The sequence below is a fragment of the Ovis aries genome, chromosome 2 (genome assembly GCF_016772045.2).
Source record: "Ovis aries strain OAR_USU_Benz2616 breed Rambouillet chromosome 2, ARS-UI_Ramb_v3.0, whole genome shotgun sequence".
Classification (NCBI taxonomy): Eukaryota; Metazoa; Chordata; class Mammalia; order Artiodactyla; family Bovidae; genus Ovis; species Ovis aries.
The window spans coordinates 33,575,069-33,595,161 of record NC_056055.1 but is presented as its reverse complement, the minus strand read 5'-3'; the positions used below and the strand labels follow the sequence as shown (position 1 = coordinate 33,595,161).

Sequence of the window (20,093 nt, the reverse complement as noted above, 5' to 3'; positions counted from 1 at the left end):
GATATACCCATCTGAATGCAGAGTTCCAAAGAACACCAAGGAGAGATAAGAAAGCCTTCCTCAGTGATCAGTGTAAAGAAATAGCGGAAAACAATAGAAAGGGAAAGACTGGTTATCTTTTCAAGAAAATTAGAGATACCAAGGGAACATTTCATGCAAAGATGGGCTTGATAAAGGACAGAAATGGTATGGACCTAACAGAAGCAGAAGAGATTAAGAAGAGGTGGCAAGAATACATAGAAGAACTATACCAAAAAGATCTTCGTGACACAGAAAATCACGATGGTGTGATCACTCACCTAGAGCCAGACATCCTGGAGTGTGAAGTCAAGTGGGCCTTAGGAATCATCACTATGAACAAAGCTAGTGTAGGTGATGGAATTCCAGTTGAGCTTTTTCAAATGGTGAAAGATGATGCTGTGAAAGTGCTGCACTCAACATACCAGCAAATTTTCACTCAGCAGTGGCCATAGGACTGGAAAAGGTCAGTTTTCATTCCAATCCCTAAGAAAGGCAATGCCAAAGAATGCTCAAACTACCACACAACTGCACTCATCTCACACACTAGTAAAGTAATGCTCAAAATTCCCCAAGCCAGGCTTCAACAATACATGAACCGTGAACTTCCAGATGTTCAAGCTGGATTTAGAAAAGGCAGAGGAACCAGAAGTCAAATTGCCAACATCTGTTGGATCATCGAAAAAGTGAGAGAGTTCCAGAAAAACATCTACTTCTGCTTTATTGACTATGCTAAAGTCTTTGACTGTGTGGATCACAATAAACTGTAGAAAATTCTGAAAGAGATGGGAATACCAGACCATCTCACCTGCCTCCTGAGAAATCTGTATGCAGGTCAAGAAGCAACAATTAGAACTGGACATGGAACAACAGACTGTTTCTAGATTGCAAAAGGAGTACGTCAAGGCTGTATGTTGTCACCCTGCTTATTTAACTGATATGCAGAGTACATCATGCGAAACGCTGGACTGGAAGAAACACAAGCTGGAATCAAGATTGCTGGGAGAAATATCAATAACCTCAGATATGCAGATGATACCACCCTTATGGCAGAAAGTGAAGAACTAAAGAGCCTGATGAAAGTGAACGAAGAGAGTGAAAAAGTTGGCTTAAAGCTCAACATTCAGAAAACTAAGATCATGGCATCTGATCCCATCACTTCATGGCAAATATATGGGGTAACAGTGGAAACAGTGACAAAATTTGTTTGGACTCCAAAATCACTGCAGATGGTGATTGCAGCCATGAAATTAAAAGATGATTACTCCTTAGAAGAAAAGCTATGACCAACCTAGACAGCATATTAAAAAGCAGAGATATTATTTTGCCAACAAATATCTGTCTAGTCAAGGCTATGGTTTTTCCAGTAGTCATGTATGGATGTGAGATTTGGACTATAAAAAAGCTGAGCGCCAAAGAAATGAACTGTGGTGTTGGAAAAGATTCTTGAAAGTCTCTTGGACTGCAAAGAGATCAAACCATTCCATTCTGAAGGAGATCAGTCCTGGGTGTTCATTGGAAGGACTGATGCTGAAGCTGAAACTCCAATACTTTGGCCACCTGATGCAAAAAACTGAGTCATTGGAAAAGACCCTGATGCTGGGAATGACTGAAGGCAGAGGAGAAGGGGATGAGAGAGGATGAGATGGTTGGATGGCATCACTGACTCAATGGACATGAGTTTGAGTAAGCTTCAGGTTTGGTGATGGACAGGGAGACTTGGCATGATGCAGTCCATAGGGTCACAGAGTTGGACAAGACTGAGTGATTGAAGTGAACTGATAACCACCTAATTGGGGATTATATTTCCATAAACTCTTTCTTTGACTGATAATCCATGGGCTTATCTTATGGCTCCATTGGTAAAGAATCTGCCTGCACAAAGATATACAATGGAAAAAGACAATTTCTTAGCAAGTGGTGCTGAGAAAACTGGCCAACCACTTGTAAAAGAATGAAACTAGAAAACTTTCTAACACCATACACAAAAATAAACTCAAAATGGATTAAACATCTAAATTAAGATCAGAAACTATAGACTCCTATAGGAAAACATAGGCAAAATATTCTGACATAAATCACAGTAAGATCCTCTATGATCCACCTCCCAGAGTAAAGGAAATAAAAGCAAAAATAAACAAATGGGACTTAATTAAACTTAAAAGTTTTTGCCCAGTGAAGGAAACTATAAGCAAGGTGAAAAGACAGCTTTCAGAATGGGAGAAAATAATACCAAATGAAGCAACTGACAAAGAATTAATCTAAAAAATATACAAGCAGCTCATACAGCTCAATACCAGAAAAATAAAGGACCCAATCAAAAAATGGGCCAAAGAACTAAACAGACATTTCTCCAAAGAAGACATACAGATGAAACACATGAAAAGATGCTCAACATCACTCCTTATCAGAGAAATGCTAATCAAAACCACAATGAGGTACCATCTTCTGCCGGTCAGAATGGCTGCTATCAAAAAGTCTGCAAGCAATAAATGCTGGAGAGGGTGTGGAGAAAAGGGAAGCCTCTTACACTGTTGGCGGGAATGCAAACTAGTACAGCCACTATGGAGAACAGTGTGGAGATTCCTTAAAAAACTGGAAATAGAGCTGCCATATGACCCAGCAATCTCACTGCTGGGGATACACACTGAGGAAACCAGAATTAAAAAAGACATGTGTACCCCAGTGTTCATTGCAGCACTGTTTACAATAGCCAGGACATGGAAGCAACCTAGATGTCCATCAGCAGACAAATGGATAAGAAAGCTGTGGTACATATACACAATGGAATATTACTCAGCCATTAAAAAGAATACATTTGAATCAGTTCTAATGAGGTGGATGAAACTGGAGCCTATTATACAAAGTGAAGTAAGTCAGAAAGAAAAATGCCAATACAATATATTAATGCATATATATGGAATTTAGAAAGATGGTAATGAAGATCCTACATGTGACGGTAGAGACACAGATAAAAAGAACAGAATTTTGAACTCTGTGGGAGAAGGCAAGGATAGGATGATTTGAGAGAATAACATTGAAACATGTATATTACCATATGTGAAATAGATGGCTCAATGCATGTTCAGTGTATCCACTGAACAGTCCAAGTTTGATGCATGAAACAGGGCACTCAAAGCTGGTACACCGGGACAATCCAGAGGGATGGGATGGGAAAGGAAGTGGGAGGGGTGTTTGGGATGGGGGATACATGTACACCAATGGCTGATTCATGTCAATGTATGGCAAAACTCACCACAATATTGTAATTAGCCTCCAATTAAAATAAATAAATAAATGAAAAAAGAAAGAATCCACCTGTAATGCAGAAGACCTGGGTCTGATCCCTGGGTTGGGAAAATCCCTTGGAGAAGGGAAAGGCTACCCACTCCAGTATTCTGGCCTGAAAAATTCCATGGACTGTGTAGAACATAGGGTCACAAAGAGTTGGACATGACTGAACCAATTTCACTTTTTCACTTTTCCATGGGTGAGAGGGGCTAGGACTGTAATGCACTGAGCATGCACTCTAATCTGATGCTGCTGGCCTGCAGTTAGCTCAGCTGCTGCTGCAGCTGCTGCTGCTGCTGCTGCGTTGCTTCAGTCATGTCCAACTCTGTGCAACCCCATAGAAGGCAGCCCACCAGGCTCCGCTGTCCCTGGGATTCTCCAGGCAAGAACACTGGAGTGGGTTGCCATTTCCTTCTCCAATGCATGAAAGTGAAAGGTGAAAGTGAAGTTGCTCAGTCGTGTCTGACTCCTCACAACCCCATGGACTGTAGCCTACCAGGCTCCTCTGTCCATGGGATTTTCCAGGCAAGAGTACTGGAGTGGGCTGCCACTGCCTCCTCCGTTAGCTCAGCAACTCACCCCAATTCTGAGCTTGTTCTAGAGAAGGGAAACAGGCTGAGAGAAGTTACTTAACCTGTGCTAGGTCTCAAGACTACAAAATGACAGAACTCATGATTCAATCCAGGTGTATCTTACTCCTGACATATGTACACACCAGCCTCCCACAAATAGCACAAACTAAGCATCAGTATCGCGTTTGTGTTTATTCCACCCTGAAGCCGTCTCTCTGGCTCGAGGTGTGTCTGTCTGAGGCACAAATCTGATGCTGGTAGTTAAAGATGGTAGTTAAAGAGCTTTGCAGGCAGTGAGTGTCCTTACAGCTGTTAGATGGCAGGGAAATTATCAGGTGCTTAACATCACAGGCTTCTGCATTTCTTGATCTCAGCCTCCAAAACAAGAAAGGCTTTTTCAAGATATGTCTTGCTAGTGAAATCTAGGAAGTTCTGGAAACCTCAGGGACATCTGATCTTGCAGGGATTTTTCCAACCCTATTCTACCCTTTCCTCTTTGGGGTGGGGGGTGGGGGGCCATTCTTGTGGGTCCAGAGATGGAAGGAATTCCTCAAGGGGTATTTTAGACACAGTGGCCTGAGCCCTACAGTTAACGTCCTGTTATGGAAGACTGACTGGGCTTCTAAACTTGATCTGACCACGATCAACCATCAGCTCTGCCTCCCAGTGAAGCTCCCCCCATAGCAGCTGACGGCCTATGTGTCACACAGGGTCCTACCAAGTGACCACACAGGACACCCAGGGGCTGAAGCAGCGCTGGGATGAATAGGATGCAGGAGAGACAGGACATGATATGGCTGTAGGAGTTATTCTGCCAAATAACCATGTGCTTGGTGCTAAGTGAATATCAAAGAAAATGGCAGTGCTCCTGTCTTCCAGAACCTTTCATTACAGTGCAAGCAACAAACCAAAACCCAGACACCAGCACAAACACTGCTAATGTGATTTGCCAAGTCACCAAATGATAGCCTGCTGGGCTTGGTGTGTTAGTGGAGTCCCTCCCACTGCACCTAAAGCCTTCCTCACGCTGGCCCCACCCTCAGGTCTCGTTTGGGGTTTTGCAGTAGCTTCCTCCTGCCTGCCTTCCTCATGTAGCCTTCTCCAGCTCCACAGTGCAGCCACGGCAACACGTCACAATGTAGTTGTTTTCATGAACCCCTTGGGAAAGCCTTAGCAGCTCCCAACATCCAGAGAACCTAGTCAGTCCCAGGTCCTGGGCCCCCCTTGCCCATCTCCTGCACCTTGTGCCTCACAGTCTTCCAAGTGCTTAGTTTCCTAGCATGCTTTTAACCTTTTACTTTTGTTCATTCTCTTCCCTTTTCCCCCTCTAAGACTCAGCTCAGGTGTCATAACCTCTTAGATACCTTTTTACAAGTGTACCCGCAATCTCGGTTCTTACCACATGTGAAAAAGTTGAAGTGTTAGTTGCTCAGTCATGTCTTTGCGACTCCATGGACTACAGCCCGCCAGGCTCCTCTGTCCACAGAATTCTACAGGCAAGAATATTCGAGTGAAAAAAAAAAAATACTGGAGTGGGTAGCTATTCCCTTCTCTAGGGATCTTTCTGACCTCGAACCCAGGTCACCTACATGGCAGACAGATTCTTTACTGTCTGAAGTAAAATGAGGTGAAGTCACTCAGTCGTGTCCGAATCTGCGACCCTGTGGATTGCAGCCTACCGGGCTTCTCCGTCCATGGGATTCTCCAGGCAAGAATACTGGAGTGGGTTACCATTTCCTTCTGCAGGGGATCTTCCCGACCCAGGGATCAAACCCGGGTCTTCCGCATTGGAGGCAGATGCTTTAACCTCTGAGCCCCTTAAATACCTTTCTAGAAGTGCATCTGCAATCTCAGTTATCATGTGTAGCATGACCTAACTGTGGGGGTCATGGGATTGGAGTCAGACTGCTGTGGCTTGTCCTGACTCAACTACTTACCATGTGACCTTAGGTCAACTATCAATATTTTATCCATGCTATACTTCAGTTCTTCATTTATGAAAAGACAATCATCAGAGTTACTTTACTGGGCTGTTGTGAAGAGTATGCTAATCAGCAGAGTTTCTGGCACTAAGCAAGTATGGAATAAATACTATCAGCCTTTATCTACTATTTTACCTACCCTGTTCATTGGTGTCTGTCTAATTTCTCAATGCTGAGATCTTTGAGATCAGAGCCTGTCTCTGGTTATCTGTGAAGTTTCAGGGATGGGAGACCAGGGGCTTACAAATATGCCTGAAGGTAACTCCTAAGCAGCTTTGGGTAGGAGATGAACATAAAGCTCAAATGACAGAGCTGGAAAAAGCATTCCATATCAGGAGTCATACCACATGAGAAAGTGAAGAACAAATTGTGTGGGAGGGTGTAGGCAGCAGTTTGGATGAAGCGAATGACCCTTATAATGAAAAGGGGAGAAAGACAATGCAGAAGAGAAAGGATGAGGATGAGGATGAGGACTCTGGAGCCCAGAGCAGTCTGAAATGGTCTGTCAACAGCCTTGCACAAGCAACCCAGCTACTGAAACAGTGGATGGAACAGAACTGGGCGGGGAAAATCCTGGCGGCAGGGAGATGGTCAGAAAAATCCAGCATTACTTACTAGTAGCAACAATGGCTCTCCTCCCAAATCCTGCTGTCTTAAAAGAAAAGGCAACTTTATGATCACAAAGAGGCTAGTTTTCTTTTTTTTTATTGGCAATTCAATCTCTACATATATACAGTATTGTATAAATTATAAGTGGGTTGACAATTATAGTAACAATATAAATTCATAAGCATTTACATAAAGCTGCTGCTCTAGGTTTTGGTGCATTTTGTGCCAGGTACCTTAGTAAATATGACAAACATAAAGGAACTCAGCTACTCCAATTCATAAGAACAGGCTTTCAAAAGCGGCAAATATGTCATCTCATAGAACACTTAATAAGTCAAATCCAGGAAAATCGATAACTAAAGGACAAAAGGAACACTGTTTAAGAAAGGGTGGTGATAAAAATGTTAGGTTAAAATATTAGGCTTAAATTTTTAGCAACTGGACTTAGGGTCCAGAAAGTGTACACATGCTGGTAATTACAAGAAAAGATCCCCGTGTTCTGCTTCAAAATCACTACCACATTCCAAAAGAACAATTCTGGGTTGCTACGGTGTCCTCTTCCCTGCTAGTGTGAACTACTGTTCCAAGTCCTAGTGAAATAAGATGGTAATTCACACAAATGGGTTTTAAAATAAGACTCTTCTCACCCCAAATAAAATAAAGCTAAATATGCTCTCCAAATTACAAGGAAATCTAATCAAAATGCTGACCAGATAAAGAAGCTAGATCACCCATTTACCTCCACTGACTGCCTCAGAGCACAGAGCTGGTGTGGCACCTCCAAGAGAGGAGATGTGGGTGGTCCCCGCTCTGCCCCAGTCCGGCCTGCAGTGTCGGGGGACAAAGCGCATCAGCATCCCTGGGGTTTTATTCCCCAGGTAAAGAATCGAGTGAGTGGGTTAGATGGCTTTTCAGAGAACTTCCTGCTATCTTTTTTTTTGGCCTCGCCACGCAGCATTTTGGGATCTTGTTTTCCTGATCAGGGATGGAACCCGTGACCCTTGCAGTGAAGTGGGGAATCTTAACCACTGGACCACCAGGGAAGTCCCTTAAAGAGACTTCAAGAGAAAGGACCTAAGTCAGCCTGAGGTCTCACCTCTGGGCAGACACTTAAGAGTGGCAAAAGAAATGGACTTAAAAACAGGTGGGTGAAGTATTTACCTTCTGATCTCATCACTGGGAACTGTTCAGCACTATAGTTCAAGGAAAGCTTTGTCCAGTATTTTAATCTAATGGCTGGGGATGCTACAGGGTGATAAGCAGATGAGGCATCTGACGCTGAAATTCTGGATAAAAAATGTAGGGACACGATACCAAGTCTGGGTAGGAAAACAGTGCACCATCACAGGACGCCAGCAGTCTAGACTTCTTGCCTCTGAATTTCCAGTCATCAGTCTTGGTGGTAAGTGAAAGAGCTACCAAAGCACAGCTGTTAAGAATACGTTTTCTGAAATCCTCCCAGGAAGGCCACCTCCATGGGACCAGTTCTAACAGAAAGGATGCAGGAAGGAGAATTTAACTTTTTCTTTACAGATCAGAAAGAAGACCCAAAGAGAGCAATGGATTCTCATTTTCTGTCCCGTATAAAGAACAAAAGTATCACTTCTTCTGGAATCTAACACACTGGCTTTATTTTCAAATGCATCACTTTATTTTCCTTGGAAGGCAGCCATGCACTACACACCTTAAGCACGTGACAGTCACATGGTTTCTTCAATAAGCCCCAGAGCTTCCACAGCTCTCCTGGGGCCCAAGCAGTCCTGAGGAGTCAAATGTTAAAGCTTTCTCCACAGCCACATGTTCCTTTGATGTTTGGGTTATTGAACACAAACTCACTGGATAATTTGTCTTCAACAAAGTCCATTTCTGTTCCTAACAGTGTTAGCTGTGCTTTCTTCTCGATGAACACTCTGACTCCTGAGGGAGAAGAAAACGATGAGTCATAGAGCATGAGTCATGCCCACCCTGGAACCTGCTGATTCAAAGCACAACTGAACTTTAAATAGTAACCATGAACAGAAGTCAAACAAGACGCTTTTGAATCTGTCTCATTTCCTTAAAGGAATGCAGTGCTCAGTTTCCTGTCTGTCCCCTTTCCTACACAGTAATTTATGTCAAAAACAATTCTATTAGGCTAGACAACTGTACACAAGCAAATTCCAGGACAATTCTATGTAAAACTGGAATTTGCCACATGATGGAAACCTGTATATTCTCAGTAAGAGTGCTGTAAAGATGCAGTCAATAAAATTAATGAAAGTCCTGAAATGACATCTGTGCACACAAAAAACTGCCAAGCCTTGAGAAACACAAAGGACTATGATACAATGGACTGATTTAATAAGACGAAATCAGAGTGATCAGGGCAAGTAGTTCTGTCTTTCTACTTACGGATTGGAAAACTGATAATAACATAACTTCCTAGTTACTATGTAGGTGGAGGTGGGTATCCTCATAAATACAAATGGATTAAGAAAGCTGTCTTCCTTATAAGAAACTGAGTCAGATAAAAGATTACAGGATTAAGATACTTTTATGCATTGATTTTAAAAATAATATTTACTTATTTGACATAGATGCTTCACACCAAAGTGGCTGGTTCATTCAAGTGGTTGAAGTTTTATCATCTTAAAATCTTTAGGTACACAATGATAACCTTTCATAACTGAAACATGTAAGTTTATCTACTAATCTATCAACTGATTACTAAGAGCACAGCTCTGGGGTAAACTTGATTGGATTCAAATGTTCACAAGGCCATTTCCTAGCTGTGCGACCTTACGCAAACATATTTAACCTCTCAGTGCCTCAGTTTCTTTATCTGCCAAATGGGGGCAATTTAGAACTATTCTCATTTAGTTGCTGTGTATAAAACAGTTAACATATGAAAACTTGTCAAACCACGTCTCCCTCACAGTGAGCATCAGACACCATTGTTACTATTATCATCATTACTCTTCAGGCTTCAGAAGGCTAAACATTTTAGGTAGAACAAACTGCCCATAAAAAGTTTGTATAAAGCTCACCATCTTGAATAACTTCTTCATCAGAGTCTCCTTTTGTCTTTGTATATTCTAAAGTGTAGGAAAGGCCATTACAACCCCTGGTTCGGACACCGACTTTCACACCAACCTGAAAAGGCATTGTAAAAATAAACCTGGTTTTGAAGAAGCACAGATTAAACAATTATATTAATGAAAGCCCTATCTGACATTCATTTCTTCAAAAGTGAAAGATAAATATTAGATTTCTGTTATACAATGTCCCTTTAGGAAGCAGAATGAGAAGCTAGCATATAAAAATCTCAATTATCTACACATATCACTACAATGCTGGCAGGGATCTGAAAAAGAATAAAAACCAATTATAGACAAAGAAAAAATATAAAGGGAAAACTGCCCCCCCAAATTACAGTCATCACTACCATAAAAATGAGCTATGTGTTTCTTCCTGTTTTCTTTCAGCCTACTACTACTAAGTCACTTCAGTTGTGTCCGACTCTGTGCGACCCCAGAGATGGCAGCCCACCAGGCTCCCCCATCCCTGGGATTCTCCAGGCAAGAACACTGGAGTGGGTTGCCATTTCCTTCTCCAATGTATGAAAGTGAAGTCGCTCAGTCGAGTCCAACCCTCAGCGACCCCATGGACTGCAGCCCACCAGGCTCGTCCGTCCATGGGGTTTTCCAGGCAAGAGTACTGGAGTGGGGTGCCACAGCCTTCTCCTTCTTTCAGCCTCTGTCATATAAAATCTAAATTTTTTTTTTTTTTTGGCTACACCATATAGCTTGTAGGATCTTACTTCCTTGATCAGGGACCGAACCTGCACCCTTGGCAGTGAAAGCCCAAGGTCCTAATCAGTGGAGTTCCAGGGAATTCCCTAAGCATAGCTTTTATTAGAAGTAAAAACAAAAAAGTTTTTTCTCTGTTTTTTTTTTTTTTTTCCATTTAAAACATTTCCCCATGTAATTAACTTGTATAATTACCATTTGCAATTAATGCCTTTATAATATTCCACTATACCTAAACCCAAGTTTACTACTTAACGATTACTATTAGCCATTTAGTCTGAGAATGACCATTTTTAAGGGAAGGATTTTAATTCCAAAAAGGAATAATCACCTTTGCTTTTTTAAAGGAAAAAAATATCCAATGGCAGAGATGACTAAGAAAATTGGACTTTCTCAAAAATGTTTTTGCTCCACCTCATCACGTGAGCTGCTCCCAGAAGTTTCCCTGTGGTTAGGTTCACCAGTGTTCAGAGGCCATCACCTGGCAATCTTACTTTGCCTCTACATGACATGGGGCCGTAATTCTGCAAACATTCTCGACTACCAGAAAGCAAAAGATTGCAGTCAACACAGACAAAAGAAATTTAAAAAGTGATCAAAGAGCACTTTTAAAATACTAATGTCTGCTTCTATGTAATCTTCTAACATTTCCCCAATTTCTATTTTGGGGTGCCATCTTCTTTTTCATGTGTGTATATAGCATTATTATAAGAAGTATCATTTCAGTAAGCTGATCTTGTTTCCCTGAAAAGCAGTAACACGTGCCTGCTCCAGGAAAGCAACTATAACGTGGGAAGACATCTGGTGAAGAGCGTGAGTTAGATGGTAAGCCATCTGGGGGTTCTGATGAACCAAAGCATTCAGAGCACTTTCTTCTGTCTTCAAACAAGGAGACAGTAGTCTTATTCATACCTTCAGAGTGACAGCTTTGAGAATCTGTGAGGAAATTTCACATACTCAACATGCCTGACTGAAATTCTGGAGCACATGTCATAAATATTTAACTTAGCTTTTATCTTTACAACAGGAAGACTCAACGTAGCAGGGAGTTCAACCATCAGGAATAGATTCAGGCACTTTAGGTAACTGGAGTTTGGAGAAGGAACTGCTTATGCCACAAATAAAAGGGTTGAGCAGACACTTTTCACGTCTGCTCAACCCTTTTCACGTCATGAACAAACATTCCTTAACACTAAACAAAATTGTGTCAACTGGTCAATTTATGCTCTGGTCTTTAGTCTACCCAAACTGAGCTGGAACACTGATACACTTTAGATTTAATAATTCTTAGGAGGAACGAACATGCTAGAATTCCCATTACGCTGTAACACAGATTGTGCAAAAGAACCCAGAAATTACTCTGTTGTCTAATCACCAAATTTTAATTGTCTTGGAAGTCATTTACATATCCCTTAGATAATTAATGATGCACTAAGATGATATGCATACCCCTTGCTGAACAATTCTACATGTAAGAATATAGTCTACATCGATGAACTAAGCTACACCTACAGGTCTAGAGCAATGGGCATGCTACGGACAGTAAATATATGCTGAATAATATCTGTGGCAGCACTGAAAGAGAACAACCCCAAAGACCTTTTATATGAGAGCCTGGCTAAATACACTTGTTCAGTGGAATATTCTGGTCTATGCAGCCATGGAAAAGAATGAGGACCTTTACATAAGGACAGGGAAGGATTTTCAAGCTGTACCATCAGGGGCAAAGCAAAGTGTCACCACAGCCTGCCTGGCATGTTTTCACCTAGGCTGGAAAAGAGACTCATGCAAACGCACCAAGCAAAGCCCAGGCTGGTGGCTCCCCTCAGGGAATTACTCTGGCAGAGGCCGCTAAACATCCTGCAATCCACACTCAACAAAGAACTGCCCAGTCCAAAGTGTCACCGGTGCTGAGGGTGAGAAACTCTGGTCGAGGTATAAATAAACTACAGATGTCTCTGAAAGGACACAAGGAGGCTGCCTCTTAGAAGGGAGAGTGAACAAAGAATGTGGGGTGAGAGAGTGACTTCCTTTTCAAAACGACCTATGTTATTTGGATTTAACAATCATGAGCATATTTCACTTTTTAAATAAAAACCCCTAATTAATGAAAGTATACTGTTCATCACTTTCATCAAGAGGCTTTTAGTTCCTTTTCACTTTCTGCCATAAGGGTGGTGTCATCTGCATATCTGAGGTTATTGATATTTCTCCCAGCAATCTTGATTCCAGCTTCTGCTTCTTCAGCCCAGCGTTTCTCATGATGTACTCTGCATATAAATTAAATAAGCAGGGTGCCAATATACAGCCTTGACGTACTCCTTTTCCTATTTGGAACCAGTCTGTTGTTCCATGTCCAGTTCTAACTGTTGCTTCCTGACCTGCATACACGTTTCTCAAGAGGCAGGTCAGGTGGTCTGGTATTCCCATTTGTTTCAGAATTTTCCACAGTTTATTGTGATCCACACAGTCAAAGGCTTTGGCATAATCAATAAAGCAGAAACAGACTTAAAGCTCAACATTCAGAAAACAAAGATCATGGCATCTTGTCCCATCACTTCATGGGAAATAGATGGGGAAACGGTGAAAGACTTTATTTTTTTGGGCTCCAAAATCACTGCAGATGGTGACTGCAGCCATGAAATTAAAAGACGCTTACTCCTTGGAAGAAAAGTTATGACCAACCTAGATAGCATATTCAAAAGCAGAGACATTACTTTGCCAACAAAGGTCCATCTAGTCAAGGCTATGGTTTTTCCAGTAGTCATCTATGGATGTGAGAGTTGGACTGTGAAGAAGGCTGAGCGCCAAAGAATTGATGCTTTTGAACTGTGGTGTTGGAGAAGACTCTTGAGAGTCCCTTGGACTGCAAGGAAATCCAACCAGTCCATTCTGAAGGAGATCAGCCCTGGGATTTCTTTGGAAGGAATGACGTTAAAGCTGAAACTCCAGTACTTTGGCCACCTCATGCGAAGAGTTGACTCATTGGAAAAGACTCTGATGCTGGGAGGGATTGAGGGCAGGAGGAAAAGGGGACGACAGAAGATGAGAGCGCTGGACGGCATCACTGACTTGATGGACGTGAGTTTGAGTGAACTCTGGGAGCTGGTGATGGACAGGGAGGCCTGGCGTGCTGGCGTCCTGGATTCATGGGGTTGCGAAGAGCGGGACACGACTGAGTGACTAGACTGAACTGAACTGATACTGTATATCTCAAGATAAACTTATTGCGGAAACACAGCTTCAATTTGTTAGTAAATATTAGTTTGATTGGTTTTACTTACATGTTCAGGCTTATCTTTAAGAAGTTGTTTTATCTTGTTTACTGCTGAAGGTGTCTGAAAAAAAAAAAGGTTATTAAGTTGTTAGTTACAAATTTTATGTTCTTCGAAGCATTGTATTTCCTAGGCTTTAAGAATTCAGGACTAATCTTTAACAAATTCATGTGATGAATTTATGTTCCATTCTTGCCAAAGTACCTTTTGGATTTTGTAGAGGCATATGAACTCTACTCAATTAAAAGCACTTTAAAATTTAAAAAAATATATCTATTAGCAACATCCTCTTCATCCCTCCTTCCTCTACTCTGGTCAAGGAGGGCTCCTTGTCATAATCTCTATGGTATTATCTACTTAGATCACAAACTTAATTTTTCTGGTCAGCATATACTTTGTATTCCTACATTATGCTCGGCAAAAGGCACTCTGCCTAACACACAGAAGGCACTCAACATTCAATGAATGACATCAAGCACTGCACTGGGAGAGACAACTTTCAGGCATTTTCCCTGTGGATCATTATTAACTCTGTTGTTCATTCTGCTTACCCTAAAGCTATTCAGAGCCAACAAATGCACACTTAGAGAAAAAGTAACAGAATAATAACACATCAAATAACATAGAGTGTGCCTCTCATGCCAGTCCCACCAAATGTTCAGAGATTCCTAAATCAGCATCTCGGTTATCTAAACGACCAGAACTACGCTAGTCAAAGATACAAAGAAGGACACACACAAGTTTTCAGGAGAAATGCTGTTTAACTAAGCCTAGTTTTCTCAAAATAAGAAAATGTCTCGATGTACTTACTACATGGGTATAGATAAACTTCCTTGAAGAAAAAGCTTTTCCAGGGAGAAAGCCTGTCCCAGGGTATTCTTGGTCTATTTCTTAGCTGTGTCTTAGCTCAGTACTTGGCTTAAAAAGGGATAAAAGTCCCTCTTCCTCAGGATTCTTGTGAAGAGTCAATGAGCAAATTAATGAAGAGCATCTAGAACAGTGCCAGGAACAAAGAGCTCAACATAAGCCAGCTGTTACCACAATGATGAGAGTGTGTCGTCATGAAGAGACACCTTTCCTGCGTTTTCTTTTACTAGCTCCTCCAGCTGGCCATGCTGTGCTGGCTCTCTAATTTTCTATACATGCGTTTCCCTGGTTTATGAAATTGAGTGGACATTATGACCATCACCGTGGCCATAACTCAGGCCTGTGCTGGGGGAGCGGACTCGATGGATGGCCCGGGTGCGCTCTTTCACTCCGTCTTGTGGGGGCTTGACCAGAAATGAAGATGCTGAAGCAGAGTCTGGACCCAAGCGAACTCATGAAACCAATTTAGAAGGTTGAGACTAGCATTAAGAAAGCAACCCTCTCTCTCCCCCTCAAAACAGAAGATAAACCAATGCACTGCACTTGATTCAGTTTGTGAAACTTTGACTTCAGTTATTAATATATGCTGTGTACATATTTCTTACTGTGTGTCATTGAAAAAAAAAAAGTTAAGTTAATCACAGTGGGTTAAGGTTTAAAAAGGCCATTTCCCACGGTTCTATCAGAACAGGAGCCAGCAGAGCAACAACCTGGAGTGGGATGGGGGTGGGGGAAAGAAGGAAATGCAGAAGAATTATGGATTTTTTTTTTGAGATTACAGTATGTCAGCTTCAAATAGTTACAGAAATATTAGTGAAAAAAATTTTAAGTGCTTATTTACCCTTCTAAATGACTGCCAGTAAAAACTAGCTTTCCAAAATTTTCCGGTCAAATTTCCCATGTGAGAAATTAACCTAATTACTATCAAATTACAATCAACAGATTTTCAGTAAATTAAAAAAAAAATGGCACAACCACAGCAAAATATCTGCTGCAAGTCCAACCTGCTGTGGAACCTTGGTTTATAGCTGGTGGCTTGGAGGTGTGCCGCTGTGTGATATAAGATCAGGGCATGCACACTACGCTGCCCCTACACCCCCTGGTGTTTCTCTTCATCCCAACCAGAGACTGGACCTGGGCCAATCTTTGGCAGTAAAAGGACTAAACCCTGACTACTGGACAACCAGGCAACTCCTGAGCCCTATACCTAACTTTCTCACTTGTCTAATTTGGCTTTACAAAAGTAACAGGTTTCCTTTTTTTCTCATCTCCTGGTAGAAAACACTTAAGCACAAACAAAAACAATTCAGAGACAGTGGTTCACTTATCACAAAGTGGCTGATGTTCAACATCTCATACTGAAAGGAGCTTGAGGGAAAAATAACCTGTGTGTCAGGGAACTGTTGTTACAGGAATCAAAATGTGTCTTAACGGTCTAGCGTCAGGCAGAAACCAAACGTACCCCACTGGGAGGAGTCTTACTAATGAGGATGGATAACCTTGCTGAGTACTCAATTCAGGGGAAAGAATCTTCCAAGTGATAGATTTTCAGAAGTTGGAATGTCTAAACAGGAAACATTCGGGACCTAAGATCCTTCCAGGAAATAATATAAAAATTTCACAACAACATGCTGCATGCCTAACGACTCTCCAGTTTCAACACACTCCCCCAAACAATTAAGAAACCCACATCTGTCCAAGAAATTTACGTATAATTAATGAGTCTAATTCACCTGAGATTTGGTCAATGAATTAAAATTTAAGCAGCCCCTGAAACTCAATGAAATATAATGATGTCTTTCATACGTGTATCACAGAACAAAACATTCTTTCAAGTGAGAGTATCTTTGAGTGAGATATTTTGGCCTTAAAAAAATAAGAGTTCCAGTCTGTTTTTGTTGCCGAAATTACGGGAAAAAGCACTGTAGGTGAAAAAGCTTTTTAACTACTTCATAGCAACATACTTTTACTTTATCCAATGCCATAGGGTTTCTATTCCTTGTAGCAGAAACTTTCCATCCTCAATACTGTATTTCCTTAGTCATTCCCCAGGCAATTTTCATTTTTTGCTGTTTAAGGAAACAAGATTAAAACCCAAAGTTAACTCCATGATTACGTATACTAAATATGAGCCAACAGCTACAACCTATTTTAGTTTCATAATAAATCTGACATTTTACAGTTTAAAAGATGGCAGATAAGGAGTAGCCAATGCATATATTACAGTATACTCTGTTTAATTCATTCTTTAACAGCTATGGCATTATGGTGCTGTTTCTCTTTTGCTTTTTACTATTCCTGTGTCTGCAGGTAATCATTGTTATCTATTCACAATTCGTAGCCTACTTTTGAAAGTTTAACATGCTTCTTGACACATAGTATAACAACATACATATATTCACTGTTTGCTGCGTACTTTCCAGATGCTTAATGGCTTATATGCATCATCGTTTTATTCTTCCGATTCTGTGATTTACGTATTAAAGTTTAAATATTCAAAAAGTTGCACAGGACTACCAAGTCAAGAATGAAGAATTATGACTCCCAAACCTTAAAAAAAAATCATGATTTACAAATCTCACCAACAGGATTTACTCTAATGTAACTGACCTTTCACTGTTAGACATTCAGGCTACTTCCAATTGTCTCCTGTGTAGTGCCCCTGAAACTATCTCCATATACAAGTCCCATAGCGTGGTCACTGTTCCAAAGGACTTCTGGGCTAGTCCTTCAGTGAATAGTTCCTTGAGCCCCCAGTGTATTTAACTTACATTGTTTCCATACCCTTCTCAACCAGGTGCAGCTAAAAATTAAGCCTTAAGACACTCACTGTATATAATAAATTAACCTCTCTCCGGAGCATCAAGAGTGATGCTGGCTATGTGCCATTAATCTTTATAGCTTTAGCTGAGCTTTCGGCCAGCTGTGGGTATATCTCTAACAGTAAATTAGGGCTGCAATGATTCTAATTTGTATAATGGAAATAAAGGGCTCTGCCAGCAGTGGGGGTTTCCCAGGTGGCACTAGTGGTGAAGAACCTGCCTGCCAATGGAGGAGATGTAAGAGACATGTTTTCAATCCCTGGGTTGGGAAGATCCCCTGGAGGAGGGCCTGGCAACCCGCGCTAGTATTCTTGCCTGGAGAATCCCATGGACAGAGGAGCCTGAGGGCTACAGTTTATAGGGTCGCAAAGAGTCAGTCACGGCTGAAGTAACTGAGCATGTACCCATGTCAACAGTGGAATGTTAAAATCTTCAAGTTCTTTGGTTAGCCAAAGTAAAATTACTCTGGCTCCTGTATGTTCAACACCTTTCAATTCCTGGTCTGGCGGGAAGTAGGGGAAGGGGACATCATCCACCCTGGATGTTCTCTGCAGGTGTCAAGGGTACCGCCTTTGATGTGGTGGGTTGAAATCTTACGGTATTCTATCAAAGACCTACCCTGGGCTGCATAAAAGTGCCTGGGACTAGTCTTTAAAGTCTTTCTCCAGGACACGGCCAACTTCTCCTGGATTAACATCAGTTACTGCTGATAATTAGGTGCTGAAAACATGGAATCATACTTCTTGCTGACAGGTATAGCACTTCTCCAAGGTTGCAATACATCTAATTCTTGTCATAATACGTCTATGTCAAAACTTTTATATTTAGCTAACATTTCTGTCTTATCAGTTTTATTATCTCATTAAATTTGCTCTTATCTCTCTTCACTTATTGGTCCTTTGATGATTTCATCCCTTTTGCACTTAAATGAACATGGTGTTAAATGTTTGCAAAAACACTTGAAAATTAGGCAGACACCAATACATGTGTTAAGGCCAGTGTTAAGACTAGGCAACACATGCCAGGATTAAAATGACTGCAAGCCTGCTACCACAGACCTCTGGTGGAAAGCAACAGGGGTGTGCTTAGGCACCAGATAAGATCACAGGGAAAGAGACCGAAGTGTACTAGAGAGTTAAGTCGGATAAATTCACACAACGGACTCCTGCATGCTAACTGGAAATGTTGATATAAGGCAATGCAGAGTCCTTGTGAACCGAACACTGATATGATAAAGCAGTGCTGGTGACAGAACTGGCCTGGTAAGCTAGAACAAGTAATAGGGTATAAAGGAGCAAGCACGGATTGTGAGCTAGGTTATCATTCCCAGTCATTTCTAGAGGTGCCAAAGGCCTGGCCCACGACTGTGTCCCTGGAGGGTGGGAAATGTAGGTCTTAGACTTAATGGTGTATCCTTCAGAAATGAAAATGGGCTGGTGGCACAGAAAAAAGCAATGTAGAATACAGGATCACCTCTTTATGGACCTAAAACAGTGACCCATTAGGAAAACAAATTCTCCCACCTGATCGTGACTTCATGGTTTTGCTAAATCCTAATTTTCCGGCAGCAAGCCTTCTATGGCATCAGACTGAACGAAATCCATGATTCATTCTCATCTTTTTTCCCAGTCTTCAGGAAATGCTTGCGCAAAGGTTTCTTAACCAAGAGTAGTGTGTGTGAGAAGAATGCTGATTATAAGTTTTCTTATGAAATTAATCTTTTAAAACTGCACATAGTGACTGCTTAATGGGAAAGGAGTTTTCCTTTGGGGCCGGGTGTGTGTAGGAACTACGGTTCCATAATACTATAAATGTATTAAACGTCACCGAACCGAACGCTTAAGAATGGTTAATTTTCTGTGAATTTTCCCTCAGTTAAAAACAAAACAAAACTGGGCAGTACGTCAAGGAACCAACATGCACAGTTAATTCTGTTAAGGAGCTACAGCACGTACTCTGGTCCCCTTTGAGTGTGTTTGACCTTCCACCCTGAGTACGTTGGAAACTCACTCAGGGTAGAAACGTAACCTTCTTTGTTCTTTCTGAGAGTCACCACGACCTAGGACTGCTGGAGGCATAGAGTACCTCAAAGCCTCTTCCACCCCAGACATCAGGAAGCAACCCTTTGTGCACTGCAGCCTTGATCTCCGCAAGGGGGGTGGGCTTTGTTGTCTGCGCTCTCACCGGCGCTCACGCACACCACTGAGATCCTCCGGCTGGGCTCGACTCGGCTCCTCCATAAGGGCCTCAAGCTGGTTCATTCACCCGTTACGCCTGGAACCTGGCACACCAACCTCTAAACCACCCGCGATCCCCAGCAATGCAGCCCCTGCAAGAACCTGCGCGGCCCCAGGGTCCCGGAAAGCCGCGCTGGACTGCTGGGGGCCACGCTCACACCGCCCCTCCCCCCTCCGCACGCGGCAGCGCGCGGCCTGCTGGGAAACGTAGTTCCCGGGCCTAGGTTCCCGGAGCCGCACCCGCCCGCGCTTGTTTATCTCAGGAGCAGGGGCGAGTAGGCGGTGAGGGCGATGCGGCGGCTGCGGGCCGGGTCTAGAGCGCAGTCGTCGGGCCGTGCAGTGCCCCGCCACCCTGACCTCCCACCTTGCGGAGGGCAGAGGTGAACCAATGTCACCGGCCCGGCCACGCGCCCCAGCCACTCACCAGGGTGAGGGCGGCCCGGGTGGGCTGCAGCTTCCTCTTGCTCACAGCCCGGACAGTGGCCCGGACTAACGAAGCCGACATCCTCGCCGTCCTGCCGCCCCGGTGTTTAGGGCTGGAGGTCGGCCATCTCAACCTCTCTCCATGGACACCGCGGGCGCTCTGACGCCACAAGCTCCGGCGCACGGAGCCCTAGGCTCCGCCCCTCGAG

General features: G+C 42.5%; 1 protein-coding gene across 3 annotated transcripts; it reads right to left on the bottom strand.

Moving 5' to 3' along the window:
- Positions 1-6,552: 6,552 nt before the first annotated feature.
- Positions 6,553-20,046, bottom strand: ISCA1 (iron-sulfur cluster assembly 1). Of its 3 annotated transcripts, none has more exons than XM_060409107.1 (5): positions 16,795-20,046; positions 16,367-16,471; positions 13,545-13,598; positions 9,499-9,604; positions 6,553-8,389 (listed from the first exon to the last, which is right to left on the bottom strand). In XM_060409107.1, the coding sequence occupies exons 2-5, from the start codon at positions 16,385-16,387 to the stop codon at positions 8,241-8,243; spliced, it is 330 nt and encodes a 109-aa protein (XP_060265090.1). In that variant the 5' UTR covers positions 16,388-16,471; positions 16,795-20,046; the 3' UTR covers positions 6,553-8,240. The 3 variants fall into 3 exon arrangements, with proteins under 3 accessions (XP_060265090.1, XP_060265089.1, XP_027820056.1); XM_060409106.1 differs by having other exon boundaries at positions 16,805-20,046; XM_027964255.2 differs by lacking the exon at positions 16,367-16,471 and having other exon boundaries at positions 19,886-20,046.
- Between the last annotated feature and the right edge of the window lie 47 nt (positions 20,047-20,093).